The sequence below is a fragment of the Benincasa hispida genome, chromosome 11 (assembly GCF_009727055.1).
Source record: "Benincasa hispida cultivar B227 chromosome 11, ASM972705v1, whole genome shotgun sequence".
NCBI classification, from domain to species: domain Eukaryota; kingdom Viridiplantae; phylum Streptophyta; class Magnoliopsida; order Cucurbitales; family Cucurbitaceae; genus Benincasa; species Benincasa hispida.
The window spans coordinates 41,339,790-41,358,521 of NC_052359.1; the positions used below are offsets into that span (position 1 = coordinate 41,339,790).

The 18,732-nt window shown below is 34.2% G+C and overlaps 4 protein-coding genes across 7 annotated transcripts; 1 reads left to right on the forward strand and 3 right to left on the reverse strand.

Moving 5' to 3' along the window:
- Positions 1–466: 466 nt before the first annotated feature.
- Positions 467–4,911, forward strand: LOC120091040 (probable serine/threonine-protein kinase DDB_G0276461). Of its 3 annotated transcripts, none has more exons than XM_039048838.1 (8): positions 467–673; positions 1,246–1,731; positions 2,134–2,299; positions 2,396–2,446; positions 2,807–2,989; positions 3,125–3,218; positions 3,474–4,219; positions 4,334–4,911. In XM_039048838.1, the coding sequence occupies exons 2-8, from the start codon at positions 1,268–1,270 to the stop codon at positions 4,658–4,660; spliced, it is 2,031 nt and encodes a 676-aa protein (XP_038904766.1). In that variant the 5' UTR covers positions 467–673; positions 1,246–1,267; the 3' UTR covers positions 4,661–4,911. The 3 variants fall into 3 exon arrangements, with proteins under 3 accessions (XP_038904766.1, XP_038904768.1, XP_038904767.1); XM_039048840.1 differs by having other exon boundaries at positions 467–668; XM_039048839.1 differs by having other exon boundaries at positions 467–1,731.
- A 129-nt stretch (positions 4,912–5,040) lies between these two features.
- On the reverse strand, positions 5,041–7,765 carry LOC120091041 (myb family transcription factor PHL5-like). Of its 2 annotated transcripts, none has more exons than XM_039048841.1 (7): positions 7,478–7,765; positions 6,786–6,882; positions 6,631–6,707; positions 6,502–6,541; positions 6,354–6,411; positions 6,206–6,275; positions 5,041–5,292 (listed from the first exon to the last, which is right to left on the reverse strand). In XM_039048841.1, the coding sequence occupies exons 1-7, from the start codon at positions 7,757–7,759 to the stop codon at positions 5,194–5,196; spliced, it is 723 nt and encodes a 240-aa protein (XP_038904769.1). In that variant the 5' UTR covers positions 7,760–7,765; the 3' UTR covers positions 5,041–5,193. The 2 variants fall into 2 exon arrangements, with proteins under 2 accessions (XP_038904769.1, XP_038904770.1); XM_039048842.1 differs by having other exon boundaries at positions 5,050–5,292; positions 6,354–6,408.
- A 1,396-nt stretch (positions 7,766–9,161) lies between these two features.
- On the reverse strand, positions 9,162–10,085 carry LOC120090696. Its single transcript, XM_039048415.1, has one exon. It carries the CDS (start codon positions 10,083–10,085, stop codon positions 9,162–9,164), a length of 924 nt encoding a protein of 307 aa, XP_038904343.1.
- A 4,203-nt stretch (positions 10,086–14,288) lies between these two features.
- On the reverse strand, positions 14,289–18,469 carry LOC120091993 (protein N-terminal asparagine amidohydrolase). Its single transcript, XM_039050178.1, has 9 exons — positions 18,219–18,469; positions 16,952–17,137; positions 16,217–16,281; positions 16,012–16,111; positions 15,882–15,920; positions 15,595–15,786; positions 15,007–15,185; positions 14,766–14,885; positions 14,289–14,552 (listed from the first exon to the last, which is right to left on the reverse strand). Exons 1-9 carry the CDS (start codon positions 18,270–18,272, stop codon positions 14,441–14,443), a joined length of 1,047 nt encoding a protein of 348 aa, XP_038906106.1. The 5' UTR covers positions 18,273–18,469; the 3' UTR covers positions 14,289–14,440.
- Positions 18,470–18,732: the final 263 nt, after the last annotated feature.

Genomic DNA, 18,732 nt, shown 5'->3' on the forward strand with positions numbered 1-18,732 from the left:
ACTTAGTATGCATTCTCGTTATGGGTCGGAGATTTGAGTCTTCATCCTTATAAATGTTGTACTAAAAAATCCACCTAATTTTAAATACGTCACCTCAAAATGCCACACATTTTTCGTTAGTCAAGTAATGATCAAATTAATTGAGCGACTATTTAAAACCATTTTTCAATCTTTAGGGTTCAAAAAATACAACTTCCAAAATTCATCAACAACTAAAAGTATATTTTATCCAAAATATGTCATGTTATACGATTGTGTCTACTTATTGGTCAATATAATACACGGTTATCAAATTGAGTTCAATTGATAAGATATACCGTTTTTATTATTGACTAATACATATGTATTTTGAATCTTCTCACCCTTATTTTAATTGAGAAAAAAAAAATATTTTTTTAACCTCTATAATCATAGGACCTAAAAAGTTTGTTTTAATTGTATGTATATAAACATTTAAACAATCTTGAGAGAGGGCTTTCCATCTTTTTTTTCACCCTTTTCTATTTCCCGTCTGCGTCAGGTGGTGAGATATAGCTTCAGATTTCATCTCTTCATTTTTCTGGATCCACAAGCAAACTCCCAGATCTTAATCGCCACTCATCTCCTCCTTCTTAAATTCCATCGGATTCTGATCCCTTCCTTGCTCTCCCACAACTCCCCCCTTCAAGGTAAGGTAAGCTTCCCCATCCCCACTTGTTGTTTCAAAGTCCCGCTGATTACAGATTATTATCTTTCCTTGTAATTCTGTTTTGCATATGGAATCGAATTGGGTTGTTATTTCCCCATTTTAGTGATGTTTGAGGCTGGATTTACGGTTTAGTTTTTCTTTGTCGCCCCTCTGGTTATTGGGTGCCCTGCACTCCCAGATCCCAGGGCTTTGTTGGGTTGTTTGGATTGGACTTGCCTAGTGTGATCTTTAGGGTGTTTGGATTGGATCGTGAGTTTTTATGTATATTTTTGTTTTGTACCTTAAGATCCATAAAGTAGTGGCATTGCTATTCGTTAACTAGCGTTGGATCTGCTTTATGAGTGAATGTGAATGCTATTTTTTTTTTTCTTGAACTGCTTTAGATTGAGGTTTTAGGGTTTAGTTTACAGTGTGATGGAGGAATCGATTGTGAATGGTTTTTTGTTGTTCATTTAAGAAGGGTGATTCAGCTCCTATTTTCCCTTTTAAATCCGCAAAAAAGGGACTTTTTGTATTGTAATATTTTTAATGGTTTCATTTGTACGTTTCCCTATCAGTTTCTTTGTATATTTATAAACCATGTGGAGGTTCAAGCCTTTCATGCACAAAGAACCATCCGGTCTCGAGGGTCGCTCGATCGATGTTGGCAATCTTAAGATTCATGTAAGAAACGTCATTGCTGAAGGAGGATTCTCTTGTGTGTACTTAGCCAAGGATGCCGTACACATTTCAAAGCAATATGCTTTGAAGCACATTATATGCAATGATGAGGAATCTCTTGAATTGGTGTTGAAGGAGGTTTCTGTCATGAAATCACTCCGAGGCCACCCCAATGTTGTTACACTTTATGCTCATACTATCATAGATATGGGGCGCACAAAGGAAGCTCTACTTGTGATGGAATTTTGTGACAAGTCTTTGGTCAATGTCCTGGAGAGTAGAGGAGCTGGATACTTCGATGAAAATCAAGTTCTCTTAATTTTCAGAGACATTTGTAATGCTGTATTTGCAATGCATTGCCATTCCCCGCCAATTGCTCACAGGTAAACATGGTAGCTAGTTATCTATATCCAGCAATATGATGATCTTTTAAGCTATACTGGTTTTCAAATTCTTGATTGTCATTTTCCATGACTAGAGTTAATGAACCAGCATAATTTTTGTAGCTAGAACTAGTAGTTTTTCTCATTCAGGGAGAAAAAAGATATCTATTCAATAGCTTTGGAGTCATGTCTACACTACTTTTTGTGGTATATAGTTTCAGCTGATCTAATCCAACCATGTTTAGAAACAGTTGTCACTGGTGTATGGTTTTTGTCTAATGATGGTATGATCCATGTTTCTTGTTAATGAGTCTAATTGCGTAACTAAATCTTGAATGTTTTTTCTATTGCTGTTCTTTTGTAGCATTGTTAATTAATGATTTTCCTTTGTGCAATTTTCAGAGATTTGAAAGCTGAAAATCTTTTGTTAGGCTCAGATGGCATCTGGAAGTTATGTGATTTTGGAAGCACTTCTACAAATCACAAGCGTTTTGAGAAGCCTGAGGAAATGGGAATTGAAGAAGATAACATCAGGAAGTACACTACACCTGCTTATAGAGCCCCTGAGGTATCAAAAGATCTATATCCTATAAAGCAACTTGCAGTTGTGATATCTGGTTGTCAATATGTTACTTATTTTTATCTATTTACCGTTATGGAACAGATGTGGGATCTATTCCGGAGAGAGCTTATAAATGAGAAAGTTGACATATGGGTATGTGAAGTCTTCCTCTTTATTCAAAACATCAAGATGCACTGATATTTTTAAATTGTGATATAGAATTTATGTCTGCGGTTATATTAATTCTTAGCACTCTCCTTCACTCATGAACTCAACTTTGATTTTTCATAATACAAAGTGGCTTACCATGTTAACTATTGATCTTGAAGTGAGGAAGATAGACAATGCATACCATTTTTGCACAAGACATCTACTCTTAAAAATTTTAACAAATCACTCAAGATTAATATCTAAGCTAAATTTTGAGACAATTTATCTATCCCAAAAATTCTATACACATTTAGATGTTTGATGTTTCTTCGTAATTGAGAATTAAATTTTATTACATGACAGGCTCTTGGCTGTCTTCTCTTCCGCATATGTTACTTCAAAAGTGCTTTTGATGGAGAGTCAAAACTTCAAATTTTAAATGGGAACTATAGGATTCCGGAGTTACCAAAATATAGCTCATCGATTACAGACCTAATCAGAGATATGCTCCAAGCTTCCCCAAATGACAGACCAGACATCACGCAGGCAAGCGCTTTGCTTGATTGGCCATTCATCTCCATGAATTTAGGTTAGTTTAGATTGCTCATGTCCATGACAATAGTAGGTGTCGGGATTCTCATAATTTCTTCCTAATCTTGGGGTTTGTTTGTGCTGTTACAGGTTTGGTTTCGTGCTAATAACTTGCTACCTGTTGGATCACAGAAGTCATTACCTGATCAGCCACCTGACATGCCCTCTGCAGACAAACAGGAAGGTGAGGGTGAGGGGCTTTAGCGTTCACTTGTACGATTAGATCTCTTTCTCTAAAGGAACTTTAATGGATGTCTCAGATAGGATACATGATGGCATCAAATAAAATCTTACTCTTTAGGAGCATTTACATGTTATATGTTATCTAGTTCATTGAGAAAAAATAGATTTAGTTTATATCTCTAGTTGGATGAATGTGCAAAGGTTTTAAATTATGATTTGCTGTTGAATTTTGTTGATATGAATGATATCTTACCAGGCACTTCAAACCCTATGAACAAGTCGTCTCCTATGCCTCGTAGAAGTCCGCCCCCACCTCCATCAGTTAAAAGTTCGTCACAAGCAACGTCACATATGCCTAAGGCAGCAGGGGGAGGTGGAGGTGGAGGTGGAGGACCGCTGGGTGCTTTCTGGTCTACTCAACATGCCAGTGACACAGTCAACGAGGATACAAATAGAATTAGGTTTGATGAAGAATCAACTTCTCGTAGTACATCAAAACAAGATCGGATTAATCCAAATAATCATTCTGCGCACAAGAATGCTAGTCCTGGGGATGTAAACCAAAAGCCAAACAAGACTGTGACAGATAGTGGTTCATTCAGAGACTTCGAATTATCATTTTTCCAGAATGAAGCAGAACATGGCTCTGGTGGATCAAAAGCATCAAAAACTGAGAGTGCGACTTTCCAGGACAAAGCTTTTAACAATTTTGTTGCTGAGTTTGATACCGCCAAATTCAGTTCTGAGGCCACTAACAACAGACCGGGAAAGAAAATAGCATTGGAGGCCGAGGTGGAGAAGTTGAAGGAGCAACTCAAGCAAGCAAATTTGGAGAGAGCCGAAATCACATCCAAATTTGAAAAGCTGTCTGCTATCTGCCGTTCTCAGAGGCAAGAGATACAGGAGCTCAAGCAAGCACTTGCTGCTAGGAGTCCATCACCAAACAAACCTGAAATAAAAAATCATAATTCACAGGACGTCCAATCTTCAGCCGTTCCTCGGGTATTCCTTCACTTTCTTTTTCATCCTGTGGACTTGGTTTTCTGCATTATATTTACAAGGAAAACCACCATCATTATGTAATGTAAAATGATTTCTGTTAATTTCATCTTTCAGCTACAAAAGGCCGATTTGAGTACTCCTAGCCCTGATGCAAAGCCATGGCAGGCCTTTGCAGAAGAATCCCCAAATCAGCAGTCTGTCTCACCCGAGAAGGGTGTCAAATCTGTGAGAACTAGAAGCCTCCAGAGAAAGCAGGCTTCTCCAGAAGACGCTGGATTCGAAAGCTGGGGCTTTGGAGCAGAGAGTTTCACAGCTGTGTCTGCTGGAAGTTCTAACACATCTGGATTAGCTGGTGAAAGGAATAGTTCACAACAACGCACTGGTGGTGAACCAAAAAACAATGACATATCTTCACAACCTGCTGGTTGGGCTGGTTTCTAGTTCCAGCCATGGTAGGAAGCTGAACGTGATCTTTGCGTGGAGTTTTTTGTTTCGTGGCAATACTTTCCAAAAAGGATACAAATTTGCGGTCGGCTTGAAAGAGTAATACTGATAGAGATGTTTTCATTAAAATCCATTATATATGTGTATTTGTGGTTGTGGTTTATAAGATCAAGTTATATGGTGGTACTTCTGCATCTGTTGCTTGTTTTTGGTCTAATATGATATAATAAGTTACCATTTTTACCAAACATCGGACTTGAAACCATTTTTGTATACCATCTCTGTGTGATTATCTCTCATGAATTTCTGTTTGAATCTCTGCTATACCCTTTATTTATGTGTTTAAATGTGAGTTATTTTTGTTTAAGATTCAAAATGGAAGAATAGATATATAAATAAAGTCTGCTTAAGATTTGTTTACACAAAACTGAGATGCAAAATCAGGTTGAAGAGATATTCCCAGGAAAAGATGGCTGTAGAAACAAGAACACACTTTTTTGATCCAATCCAAGTCCATTTTATTTTCTCTATTAGTCATTTCTAAACACAATAGGCTTCCTTCTTTGTTCTAAAACTCCTCTTAGTTGCTTCATTTGTTCTTCAATGGCTGAGATCAAGTTCTTCTGAACCTGTACCCAGAAAGCAAGCATCAATGGCAGTATGTTTGGAGGAAATTAAAACTTCAAATGCATCTTTGGCATTAATGAAACATTTAGCATGTTAGTTCAATTATCGTAGGTCACGGGTTTGTTAGTTTCAATTGCTATATAAAACCTAGCAATGAAATTAGTTCTCAAACTATAATGGATCATATACATAGGATTTAATATCTAAACAGTTTTTTTGACAACTACATATAGTAGACTCATGATTGTCTGGTAAAAATACTTAAATGTTCAGGATACATATAAGTAATTTCAAACACTCCTAAATATAAAAACAAAATATGAAACCTAAGTTTTGTAAACTTTAACATGTGAACCCTACCTCTTAAATTATGCACCACCTCTTTATGAATTTTAAACCTACAAACGAGATATAAGCTAAACTTAAATCTTGACTTCTAAAACTCATTTCTTCACACAATCTAAACCCCTTACAAATCAAGACTTTGCATCTCCAAATGACAATTACAAGCTTTCTAAACTTGTGGCCTAAACACACTGCTGAAGTTGAAATTGATTTACTTAACTACTTAGGAGGTGGAGGTGTTTGACCGAATGAGTTGCGGAAAGTGAAACTTTACTCCTTGTTTGGGTCAAAGAGTTTATGAGCCCCACAACTAATTAATATCAAATTTATGTCTTATTAACTCTTTACACGACAGGTTTTAGGAGTTCATAACTCTTTAAGTTCACAATTCCACTTCTTACCTCAAATACCTCCTTAGAGAGATAAGAACCATCCTCTCCATTTTCTTTTTCTTTTTTTTTTTTTTTTAAAGAATTTCATTATATAAATAGATGGGAAGATAACACAGTTGAAAAAAAAAAAAAAAAAAAAACATTAAAATCAATAAATTCTGGAATGGGATTATCAGACCTCCAATTGTTCATTCAAACTACTCTGAGTATCAAGTTGTTGTCTCACTGCTTCCATCAGCTGCTTCCCTCTGCTTGGATATGATCAAAGTTTGTAACATTTTCTTTGTTGTGATTAATGTTAATGCAAACCAAGTACACAAACTTACATGTTTTGGTTACTCTGCATCAGTTCTTTCTTGTTAGTTTTTCTCTCAGCTTTCCCTGCTTCACAAACAAATTTTGGTTTAGTTGAGAGTTTATGTTAACTTACATTTCTAGGTTGATAGAGTTTAGGATAAAGATAAGAACTTACACCTTTTGAAAATTCTTGAATATGTTGAAAAATGCGATATTTCTGAAATGGAAAAACATTTGGTCAAAAACTAAATCAAAAGATTCACAATCTGAGAGTGAAAATTTGTTAGCTTTTTCTGCATAACAAACCTGCAAGTGGCTTTTTATATGGATAAGAGTCAATCCTTTAGTTTTCATCAAGTGAAAGAGTTGCTTTGGTGTGGCTTCTGCACTTTTGCAACAAACACAGAATTACTAATTCTCAGATGGCCATATCCTGATTATTTACCATATACGTTACTTACTTTGAGCGCCTCCGAGCTGGTCGACGCAATCGATGAACTTTTGGTGAAGTTCTTTACTCCATTTAATTCGTGTCTTAGAAACGATTCTTGATTTTGACTGCATGACAACAAGGACCGAAATAGGTTTAAATACTACTTTGATTCCAGTAATTTTACTTTTAATTCGATTTGGTGTCTCTACTTTTAAAATTTACATTATTGTTTCTATGCTTTTGAAACAAAAAAAAATTTAAATACTACTTTGATCCTTGAATTTTTACCTTAGGTTCAATTTAATACCTGTACTTTTAAAATTTCATTTTATTCATGTCTTAAAAACGATTCTTGATTTTGACTATACGAGAACAAGAATCAAGAAAGGTTTAAATACTATTTTGGTCTTGGTACTTTCGGTTCAATTTGGTTTCAGTAATTTCAAAATGTACATTTCCGTTTCTGTATTTTTGAAAAATGACCATTTTAGTCATTTTATCTTTACTTTTGTCTTGTTTTTCTCTAATTTTTTGCAAAACATGGATCAAAATGGTCGCAAACATAAACCAAAATGGACATTTTGAAACTAAAATGTACCTGAACTAAAAGTACTTTCGTCCAAAGTAAGTAGTATTTAAACAAAAGGAAAAAAAGATGAGCTTTTATCAATATACAAAATTTTTTGAATGAAAAGCAAGCAAAGTACTGTTAAGACTGACCTTTTTGTTATCACATTGCATCAACTCCTCACATGACAAAGAACAGTGGTCACCATTGGACTCTTGGGAATAGCTTGATTGATGTTGATCTTCTTGAGGGTTTAGTGAATGAAAAGAAGAAGATGAAATATGAAAGTGATGATCATTAGTGTTGGAGGATGCAAATGAAGACTCTGTTTCTGGAAAAGTTTGATATCCTTCAAAGACATAGAAATCATGAAATGGGGAATCCAAATAAGAGAGTGGATAAAACCCATTGTTGTCATTCATCATCAAGTTCATAGCATAATCATATGAAGGAATACAAGCAAATGCAAAGCAACTAAATGTTTATATGTGAGGCTGTTTGATCCACTTTCTTGTAATGGTAAGGACATAGTGTTGTCATGGAGTACTATTTCTAAAATTTTATTCTTCTTTCTTATGGTTTCTTTTCCCCACAGTACAAAGTTTTTGTCTTTTGATGGGAAGAATTAGTACAATTTGTACAAAGTTCTTTTATATATATATATATAGAAAAAGAGAGTAGCACAAAATTATAAAATTGTATCAACTTTCACAAGTAATTTTGAGTTATAATTCTAGTAGTTTGGCTTTGCTAACATCGATAAACTCTAGTCTCCAAGACTCATGTTTTAATTGTTTTTCACAATTTATGATTATTTTAAAAATGTTGGTGAGTATCTAGACAATGTGCACCTCAACTAATTTTTCGAGCCAATTTATCTAACTCCACAACATTTGAGTATATAAAAAATTATTAAATATTAAATTCTACATGACCCTATACAACCAATCATTTCTCTTTATTCCAAAACTAAACTAAATATAACCAACCACCCAAGTCAAGGTAGCTCAACGATAATTGATATGCATGATATAATTCCCTCTCTAAGATTTGATCTTCATCTTCATTATTGTGTACAGAAAAAAAGAAAAAAAAAACGTAGTACAATCAATCAATTTAAGGTCAATATATTATTTCGGGAGTTATCAATTAAAACTTCAAATTAACGATGGAATCAATATAAATCAATTTTGACACATTGTTAGTGATTTATAGCTATAAAATCTATCTAAGTAATTCATTCCAAAGGAAGAGGAGGAGATAAAAAATGGGTCAAATTTAATGAAAGCACTACTGCAATTTAATTCTCACGGTTCTTTCTAATTTACCTTAATTGTTATATTTAAACAAAAGATATTAGGATGTTAGGAGAAATTTAACAAAACGTTGGGACCCAATCAAACATTTAAAACTATAGAGATGGAAGTTCAAATCATCCCAACTAAAACGACAATTTAACCATCATTTTTTAAATAACATTTTGTTTATATAGTTATATAATTAGCTCCTCAAAAGATTCTTTACCTGGAAAAAGAGTTACAAATACAGTACAAATATTTGAATTTTAAATTAATTAAAACTTTTCCCAAAAAAGAAAAAAAAAGGCATAATATTGCAATTTGTCCAAAGTAACTTTCTTTTTTATTTTTTAGAAAAAGGAATTTACAACTCCACCCTTGGCACTTCAATTATTGCTTAACGGTCCCTCATAGTCACAGGCCTCATTTATCGCCATCGGAAAGCCCAATGGGCCAACAATCACGGGCCTGGGCCAGATCACGCGACTTCCGTTTTCAGCCCACAAAAAAGTGGACTCTGTTTACACTTTTTTCAAGCTCACTTTTTCTTCCTTGTTTCAACCGGCGGAGTCGCCGGTGCAGCCTTCTGGTCACCGATCTCCGACTGAAGTTCCTCTATGTTCTTCTTCAACCACCGGCTTTCTGTCCATAAATCGTCCAAATGCTTCTTCAAAGCTAAAAACTCTCCGGCTCCGCCAGCCTCATTGCTTTCTCGTTCGCTGTCGCTTGCCATCGCGCGTTCGATTTTGATCTTTCCTAATGCTAGATATGGCATTTTGGAGGGCGGAATCTTGGCCAAGAAGTCTTCCTTCTTCATGCTCGTCGGAAACCTCATGCTCCATCGGAACTTCACCGCCGCCGAGTCTCTTAACTTAAACGTCGATCTCGCATTAATCTCCACGGTGGAGAGCACATCATCGACACGATTCCATACCTCGGAGCAATCGATTCTCTGGCTGGAGAGAACCGCATTTCCAAGCCCTAGCCGTAGGTCACTAGTTTCGCCGCCATCGACTGATTTACCTCTACTCAGAGCAGCAACATGATAATCGACTTGCGAAATCGAGTTTCGATAGGGCAAATTGAAATTCGCGATGTGCGATTGGAGAGATCTGCGGAGAGTGAAATCGCCGAGTTGAGGCTTGAAGTGAAGGAAGAATCGAGGGGGTTGGTTACCTGGAAGGTTGAATTCGGCAGTGACAGTCATGGGAGAGTCAATAGGCGAGCCGAAGAGTCCGATTCCGGCCTTGACGGCGAGAGAGAAGGGGTTGAGAGAATGATTGGGATGGTAAGAGAGGTTGAAGGAAGGGCCGGATCTGAAGAAAGTGGCGAAGGTGAAGGAGAGATTGTCGGCTTCTGCAAGATGAATGGCGGAACGGAAGGGGAAGCCGAAGAAATTAAGAGGAATTTTGGCTCTGAAAATAGGGTTTTGATCATCGCGGAAGATGATGGAAGCTTTCATAGTAATGTGATGAAGATGAAATTGTTCGAAATTGGGGATGAAAATCAAACAATTGGAATGGATTCGCCTTCGTTTGATTCAATGAACAAATCAGTTCGCCGAGCTTGCCCTCTTATGTATGCAAGTCAAATATTTGTTTATATTTCTCTTTTGAGTTTAGACAATGGTCGGTGAAACAAAGAGAAGCCCTATGAATGTGAGTAAATCTCTAATCGGGTGTTGGTTTTAGGAAAGTTTACCTAAAAGCTAAATTATCTAGGGATTAAAGTTTTTTTTTGTAATTGATCTCCCCTTCCTCTTCTATTAAGGTTGAATATGATTTTAGGGAGGTGGTCAATCTGATCAACAACTACTCGTCAAATTTCACTGTAATATGTCATTCATACAAAAAATTCATTTAAAAAGTCATATTAGAATTTTTAGTTTTTGTATTTTGTTTCTGAGTAAATACCATTTGGATCTTTTTTGTACTTTAATTCTAGTACTTTCATTTATCCAAATTTAATCTATGTAATTTTTATAAATCTCAAATTTAGTCTATGTTATAAGTTTGTTGTTGGTTTTTCTTTTAAGTATGTATTAACATTCAACATCCATTTATAAATTTTGAAAATATATTCACATATTTTTTTTTTCATAAATTATAATTATTATTTAACCAGTTTCGATAAAAACTAATTTTAAAGAACTAAATTTGAAATTTATTGGAAGTATAAGGACTAATTTTAGATCATCGAAAGTACAAAGATTAAAATAAAATAGAATCCAAAGTACAAGGACTAAAATGATATTTTAACCTCATTTTTCCAATATTGTAGTATATGTACTTTCATTTTCTTTGTTGTGTAATTCTTATATACTGACCCATGACAACCTTTTTAATTTAACAAGTCATCTTTCTTTCCAGCCGTCATACGATTCTACCTTAAAGTCGATGGAGACACGAGGCTCAATTTAGCTACTCGAATGTCCACCCAACCAAGTGCAAAAAACACAGTAGAATCAGGCCCGAGTGATCAGACTTAACATAAATGTAGCCACTAGAGACTTCCAGAGGAAAATCTCATGGCTTATAGGATACTTACAAAGGGACAAGACACGGATCGACACGAGAGGAGAACCTTACCTATGATACAAAATCCAACTTGACGATGCAAGTAGGAGAGGGCTTCGAAGCTAGGTTGTAGTGAGCATCCCAAAGAGGTGAAGGCCATAAGAAAAGCTTCCCCAGAAGCTTTCCATTGCAGCGTCAGTTAACGTGAAGGTTATGGCACTGAAAGATTCTGCTCCGAGTTAGAAACTGCATTTCAGGAGGGGTAGCCCCGATTTCCATAGGTTCTTGGTTGGAAAGTTGTCTTTTGTAAGTAAGAATATAGCGTTTTAATTTATCAATATAAACTTAAATATTATTAATCCAATTAAGTTGGCTAATTGAGCAAAGTTCACATAACTATGAGAATATTATATTCATTTGTGATTGATGTGAATTCAACCATTGATTCATTCTATGTATCAGAAGAAGCTATTACAAGATGCAAGACAAAGAAAATTCATAAAGCTTTCACGCTACATCTTTAAAGGCTAGCTAATGCAAAAGAAGATATAAATCTTTTAGTCCATATTTATTTATAATGTTAATGCAACAAATCAAGAAGAGAATAAAATGAAGATGACATGGAAAATGTTTATAGTTTGAAAGGTGACATGATGGATAAGAAAACCATGCAGAAATTTTATATAGGGGTGTCAGTCAGATTGTATCTCATGGAAATTCATGATGTTGTCAGAAGTGCTCATCAAACCTAGCGTCTTCTAGAATAGATATTTAAGGCGATTTGGAGTGTTGCCATGTTTTTTTCCTTCTGCATTTAAACGTCTCAATTGATGTGCAATTGAATTTTCATTTCCTAGATCTTATTTTCTCAAATTTTCATTTGTTTGCTTTCAAAATACTTTTGTATTCTTGGTCCATTTAACCTTTAAAATGGCTTATAATACTTTGCTAATGGCAACTTATTGTTATCTTAAAACATAAGTGTCTTCAACACTTGGTGTAGCCTTTTTCAAATCTTTGTTTAGATTTGAAGTTAAATCGATTCATTAAATTAGTCTTGATCAATCTAATTCTAGGAGAGCCGTCTTAGAATGTTAAAGTGACCATTATAGATTTTATGTTGGAGTTAATAGTTACTCATCTTCAAACGAAGTTAAATTGATCATAAATTGTGAATGTTTGTAAGAATTCTAGGACCTTTAGTTTTGCAACATCCAGCAACTTTTAGCATTTATTAGTGATGCTTTAAGGTGCTATCCTCGACTCCTACGAAGATATGATCAACTCCTAAAATTCAACAAAAAATAATATTACGTTATGAGAAGAATGGTGTGACACCTTTCAATATGAAATATATGCATAAAGTTGCAACACAACCTTATTTTCTCCTTTTGTCATTCAAGGTCAACTTTTAACTATTTTGTAAATGAATAATTCAAGCAAGAGTTTAGATGATGATCAAAACATTTGAAATGAGGAAGTTAGAATATTACCCTTTTGGTCGACTCAATTAGAGTTGAATTCGTACGTTTATATAAGGGTATATTCGTAATTCTGAGCTTGAAATACTTACATGGCACAGAAGATGGCCATTTTGTTTCGATTCATAGTTGACGCGCAATTGCCTGAAAACGACAACGACAAACCTCATAATATCGACATAAAAATAGATTTTTTAAAGATAATTGTTATTAAGGATAAAATTGTTATAAATATTTTAAAATATAGTAAAATATTGATTTTTTTTTAGAAAATAACGTTATTTTAATATTTATTAACAAAAATAGGGTTGGTTTGAAATTTTTGACAAAAATAGAGTTGTGAAATCGTGAACGAGGTCCATGAGTTTTGACTCAGCACATAAATCGTGTACCCGTCCACGATATTTTTTGCGTTTTTACATATTCGGATAATCTTTTACTGTGAAATTCAAATTTTCAAAGGTACAGTAAAATAAAAATTAAATCAAATTTCTAGTCACGAATTAATTCTAAATCGGTTTTTTTCACATTTTTCCCAACTTCTATCTTTTCTTTTATTTGTTAGTGTTTTTTGTTTTGCATTTTCGGAGAATCTTTTAATGTGAAATTTAAATTCTTAAAAGCCTACGGTAAAATAAAAATTGAATCAAATTTCAAGTCACGACTAATTTTTTTTTTCACATTTCTTCCAAATTTTGTCTTCTTCTTTTATTTTTCCATCTTCTTATTTTATTTTTTTAGTATTTTTTTTTTTTTTGCATTTTTGGAGAATCTTTTATTGTGAAATTCAAATTCTTATAGGCTAAAATAAAAATTAAATTGAATCAAATTTCTACCCATGAATTAAGACTAAATCTATTTTTTTTTTCATTTTTCCCAACTTCTGTCTTTTTTTTTTGTATTTTTGTAGAATTTTTTATTGTGAAGTTCAAATTTTTAAAGGCCTGTAAAATAAAAATTGAATCAAATTTCTAGCCACGAATAAATCAAATCTATTTTTTCACATAGATTATTCAAATAGATTTGTTCCGCCTTATATCCACTTAAATCAAAAAGCAATAAAAAAAATAATAAAAATATGGAACTCGTGGACCCCCGTTAGCTGACATAAAAATCGTGTATCGGGTACACAATTTTGCTACCCTATTTTTGTCAATACTTTTTCGATAATATTTTGCTATATTTGTAAATAAGTTGGTTCATTTTTTTTTTTTTTAAAAACAACACTTTTTTAAAGGGCAATCTATATAAAAATACAGGAAAAAATACTTTAAAAAAAATTTATGCATTTATCATAGTGATTAGCAATGCAAGCATTCATATAACAATAAAATAATCGTCATTTCTTCAACAATATGTAATGCCAGTTGCTACTATTTTTAAAAGTTTTCGTTCAATCCTTAAACTTTTAAGTTTCAGTCAAATAGTCTCAAAACATTAAAAATGTTTAAATAGATTTTTTTTTCTTGTTTAAGAGGTTTGTAACCTTTAAAAATGAGAAGTCTTTAAATTTTAAATTGTGTCCAATAAATTCATTTTTGAATCTCATAGGTGGATCAATGGGCACTTCTCAAAATTTCCAAAGTTATTGGACAAAAACTGAAGACAATTCAATTTTATGTTTTGTGGATTGGTTAGTTAAAAAAAAAAACAGTGAATGGACTAAAAACTCATAAACTCAAATTTATTTGGGTGAAGATAACAATATACTCTCTCATTATTTAAAATGGAAAAAGAAATGGAAATATATTCAACAATGTCACAGATCATTAAAAGGATAACTATAGGGGATTAATACAAAGAAATCAGCACAGAAGAAGTCAGTTAAAGTTCCTTTCCCATTTTCCATCAGCAGCCCTTCTAAAAATTCTTGGCTTTTTCTTTGGGAAGGTCTCTCTCCAATCTGGGTGTTCGACTAAATAAGCCCACTGCCTGTTAGAGAGGGAGAGAATATTCATTTCCACATATACGTTACGAGCGGTATTTGGTTATTATAAATCGAATTATACGAGAAAAAAATCTCTTGAAACATTCTTGGAGGAAGGAAGTATATAATTCGATGGAAGAATGTTTCGAAATTTAGGTGATTGCAGATGATATAGCATGTAAATGTATCTTATTTGGAGTGTACTTGACATGTGATACCTTCTAGCACTCTCCACGAAGTCCGGTCCTTCTGCAGAAGGGGAGGTAGAACATGACTGAAGGATTTCGGAATCGGAAAGGCATTGTAGAGACAAAGCAATGCGTTGTTTCCATGGCGACCTATTATATCACAAGAACATCATTCGCTGTCGAGCTGAGTAAATTGTAACAAAACATTCACAATTTGAAAAGGGAAAAAGAGATCAGGGGGAGAATTTCCAGTTAAAGGTTGACAGTTTACCAGCGGCATGGTTCGATTTTGAACTGATCAGTTTGAGTTTCATAGGTCTCCAACAGTCTGCCCTCCCAACTTGGATCCTCGTACGAAGATGATAGTCGAATTCTCCGAACAACTTCATCTGGACATCTTGAAGTACTATCAAAGCTAGCAGGGAACACAGATCCATCAGAAGTTTTCACCTGAACTAGCAAAAAGAAAATCACATTATGCAAAATGAAATTAGCACTAGGATAAGAAAAACATCCACTTCTGCATTAAATCCAGAAAAGTACAATTTTCATCTCCAAATATGCTTAAAATGACTATTCACAAACACATGATTTTGGAACGAAGAAAAGTAACCAGTGAAACAGTATAAAAGGAAATGAAAGTTAAAAGTAGTTAATCGAGCATATTTAATTAAATATTTGTTCTAAAGGTAGAAAAAGGTTTTCCCAAACACACTCAAACACTGCTGATCTTCTTGGCATGTTTATTGTTAAATTGTATAGTTTGTAAATCTGCTCATAAATTGTGATGATAATAATAACTGAACCCAAAAAGAGAACAAATAAACAGAACATGAAACTGGATGGAGCGAAGGCTGACCACGAATCCGTTGAAGATAGGGTAAGCATTCCCTTCAGAGTCTCGGCGAGTGTTATGCCTAAGAATACAAAGAGTCTGAAGATGAAATTTCTCTGGTCTTGTCCACAAACTCTCGATAATTTTGTTACACAGTGGAAATGAATAACCCTCCATCTTTTTATGATCTCCTGTCCGGGTGATATTATTATTTTCCTGCATCAAAGCCCAATTCATTCGATTCAATTCAACTGATTTTGTGGATAGCATCCTTGGAAATCAATCACAAAGTTATGGGTCCTGGGACAGACTTCGAGTAGAACATCTTCAAAACCTCCAACTAAATGAACCTGCATTGGTAATAGATTCAAAATCAGTCCTCAAGCATTTTCTAAGAGCAATTAGTTTGTTAGATAAGGGGGATTGACATCCTGAAATTACATCTAACTCAACATCAGAAGCGGGATCAACAACTAGGGATAACATCTGCGAGAGAGCAATTTTGATGATGTCTGGGAAATCCATATGTGCAACAGATGTCCTGAAATCCAGGAAATGGGGTTAGGATGCATAAGTTGACAATAAGTGTGACCTAATAGCAAGATTAGCAGAAGAATATATATAATTTTTCAGAATTAATTCTTACATTCCATTTTTTCGATTCCGAATAGCTATGCCCACACAAGTTGTTGCTTCATCAGTGCCAACAAACTTTAGTTATGCATTATGGGGTATAAAGACACAGTTAGACAAGAACAGCAATCTGCATTCTAGAGAAGTAGACTATTTACTTTAATAGATTTATTAAAAGTGCACACTTCTACATGAGGGTCCAATACCTTCTTACTCTGTAAGCATCAACTTCTATTCGGAATGCAATTGAAAATACTTATGGTTGAATAAGGGAACAAATTTGCTTTTGGTTCTTTGTTGAAGTCCTAAGGATAAATATCATAATCTTTTGGCATTTTTCAGAGGATTTTCACGATCTCAAAAACCTAATCTTCAGAGTATTATTGACATCTCATGGGACACATAAGAATCATATATTTTAGAACCCAATGATATAGTTGTACAACCTATAAAGTTGATCCTGTTTAAGCAAGGTCGTGGTTGTGACACAAGAGCAATTAGATGTTTGGCCACAATAAAGTCTTGGAAACACAACTAGGTTTTGAAGCATAAAAATGCAGGAAAACAGATCATTCAATCTTTGAGCCATTTAATCCAATAGCTGACTTCAGTATAGCTGTTAAAAGATATTTCAGTTACTCTGCAGCTATTCATATCAATTATCCAGTAAGAGAATTAGGAAAGGACATAATTGAAATTCATGAGTGAGCAGCTTAACCAAAGAAAGGGAGAGGGAAAAAAAAATCACATCCACTAATGCAGGATCTACAATGGCATATTCTTTCTGAAACACATAAATCCATTTACTCATAGTTGATCTCTCCACGCCAGACTGTTCAGAAACTGTGAACCTCATCTCTGGAGTACCCTTGAATGAATTTGTGGCATTGACAAGGTAATGGCACTCCATTAAAGCATACAGGACATCAGCTCCCTGTTCAGAAAAAGCATTTCTCTCTTAATGATTAAACAACGTACAACTTTTTCCAAGCATGGTTTTGGACACCTAAAAACTTGTGATCTAATTTAAAAGGAAAAACATAAGATGCTAATATGTCAATCATACATACAGAATATCTTCTCCAAGTGTTAAGGAACCTTGATTGTCGGATCTAAGAACATGTTGAAAAATGAGACCCAAAGAACTCAACCCCAACAGACCTCAAAACCAATTTGATCTCAACTTCTAAGATAAGCTAGATAACAAATTACTTAGATGATCTAATAAACCAAGGATTGGACAAAGCTTTGAAACTCTCATCAATCCTTGATCTTCAAAGCACTCCACAAACAAGACAGATCACTTGAATACATCAAATATTCATTAAACACGTGGATGAATCTGGATTTTTAGATTCATAGTGACTCTTGGATGAAAGAGTGGCTTTTGATGGATGAAAAGTTGCAACTCTTTCACTTTGACTTGAAAACTTAGCTTGGAAGCAAGCATTTAATCCTTCTTAAAATCTTTTAGCTCTAGCTCAATTCATTGCCACTTATTTCCTTATCACAAGCCATTCATATAGTCATATCCAGAAAATTAATCAGTAAAAAATGTCGTTCACAAGATCAAAAGATCAAGAACATGATAATGATCAAGGGCAAACAGACTTACGTTTCAGGAATTTTCCTCCAGATAAATTCAAATATGAGCAGATGAATCATTACAAACTTTAACACCCTTAACAGAAGTTAAAACACTGACAGTCAAACAGTGTGTACAGAGACTTGATCGTGGAAAATACAATCAGAGAGCAGACAATAGCAAACTTATATTATTGAATAGCTCAAAATCCATGTTCCCATGAAGAGATTGAAAACACCCACATCGTTAAACAAGAAAGTGCGGGAATTCCGAATCGTTTTTCACAAAAAAACCAAATATAGAGATGGGAAAACGGGAGACTGTAAAGATAAGCTAGAAGGGTTCATCAGAATGTTTGAAATAGGAGTTTCAAGTGAAAATTGGGGAGAGAAGAAAATGCAATACAGTGAAGATTCAGGTGGGAAGGTACCTTATTTGATGAAGATGATTCGACGGTGAAGGGTGCTCCATCGACGAAAATCATGGTTCTTGTATGGAAGCTAGAAGAAGATGAGAGATGAAGGAACACAGGGGGGGAGAGAAGAATAGTAGAAGGGGAAATTTGCAAGGAGAAGGAACCAATCAATGGAAATTATGGAATATGATATGGTTTGTTTGAGAGGAAAAATGGGTTTTCAGGGGGTTTTCTTTGCTTTAAAATCATGTTCATACCATACCAAGGTAATCAGTCCAAATTCTGTATTAAAATTTTAGTTTCATCCTTAGCCCCAAACTTAAATAATTAATAAAATTATGACTAAAAAACACCATTAACATCACTTGAAAAATGCCAAACATGAGTGAATGTTAATTAACATGAATTTATATTATCAATCTTGACATTTGAATTTTAATTCACTCTACATATTATCAAAAAAAAAAAAAAAAAAAAAACTCATTATCAAAAAAACGTCATCACTATAGTCAATTGCCATAAGTGTAAT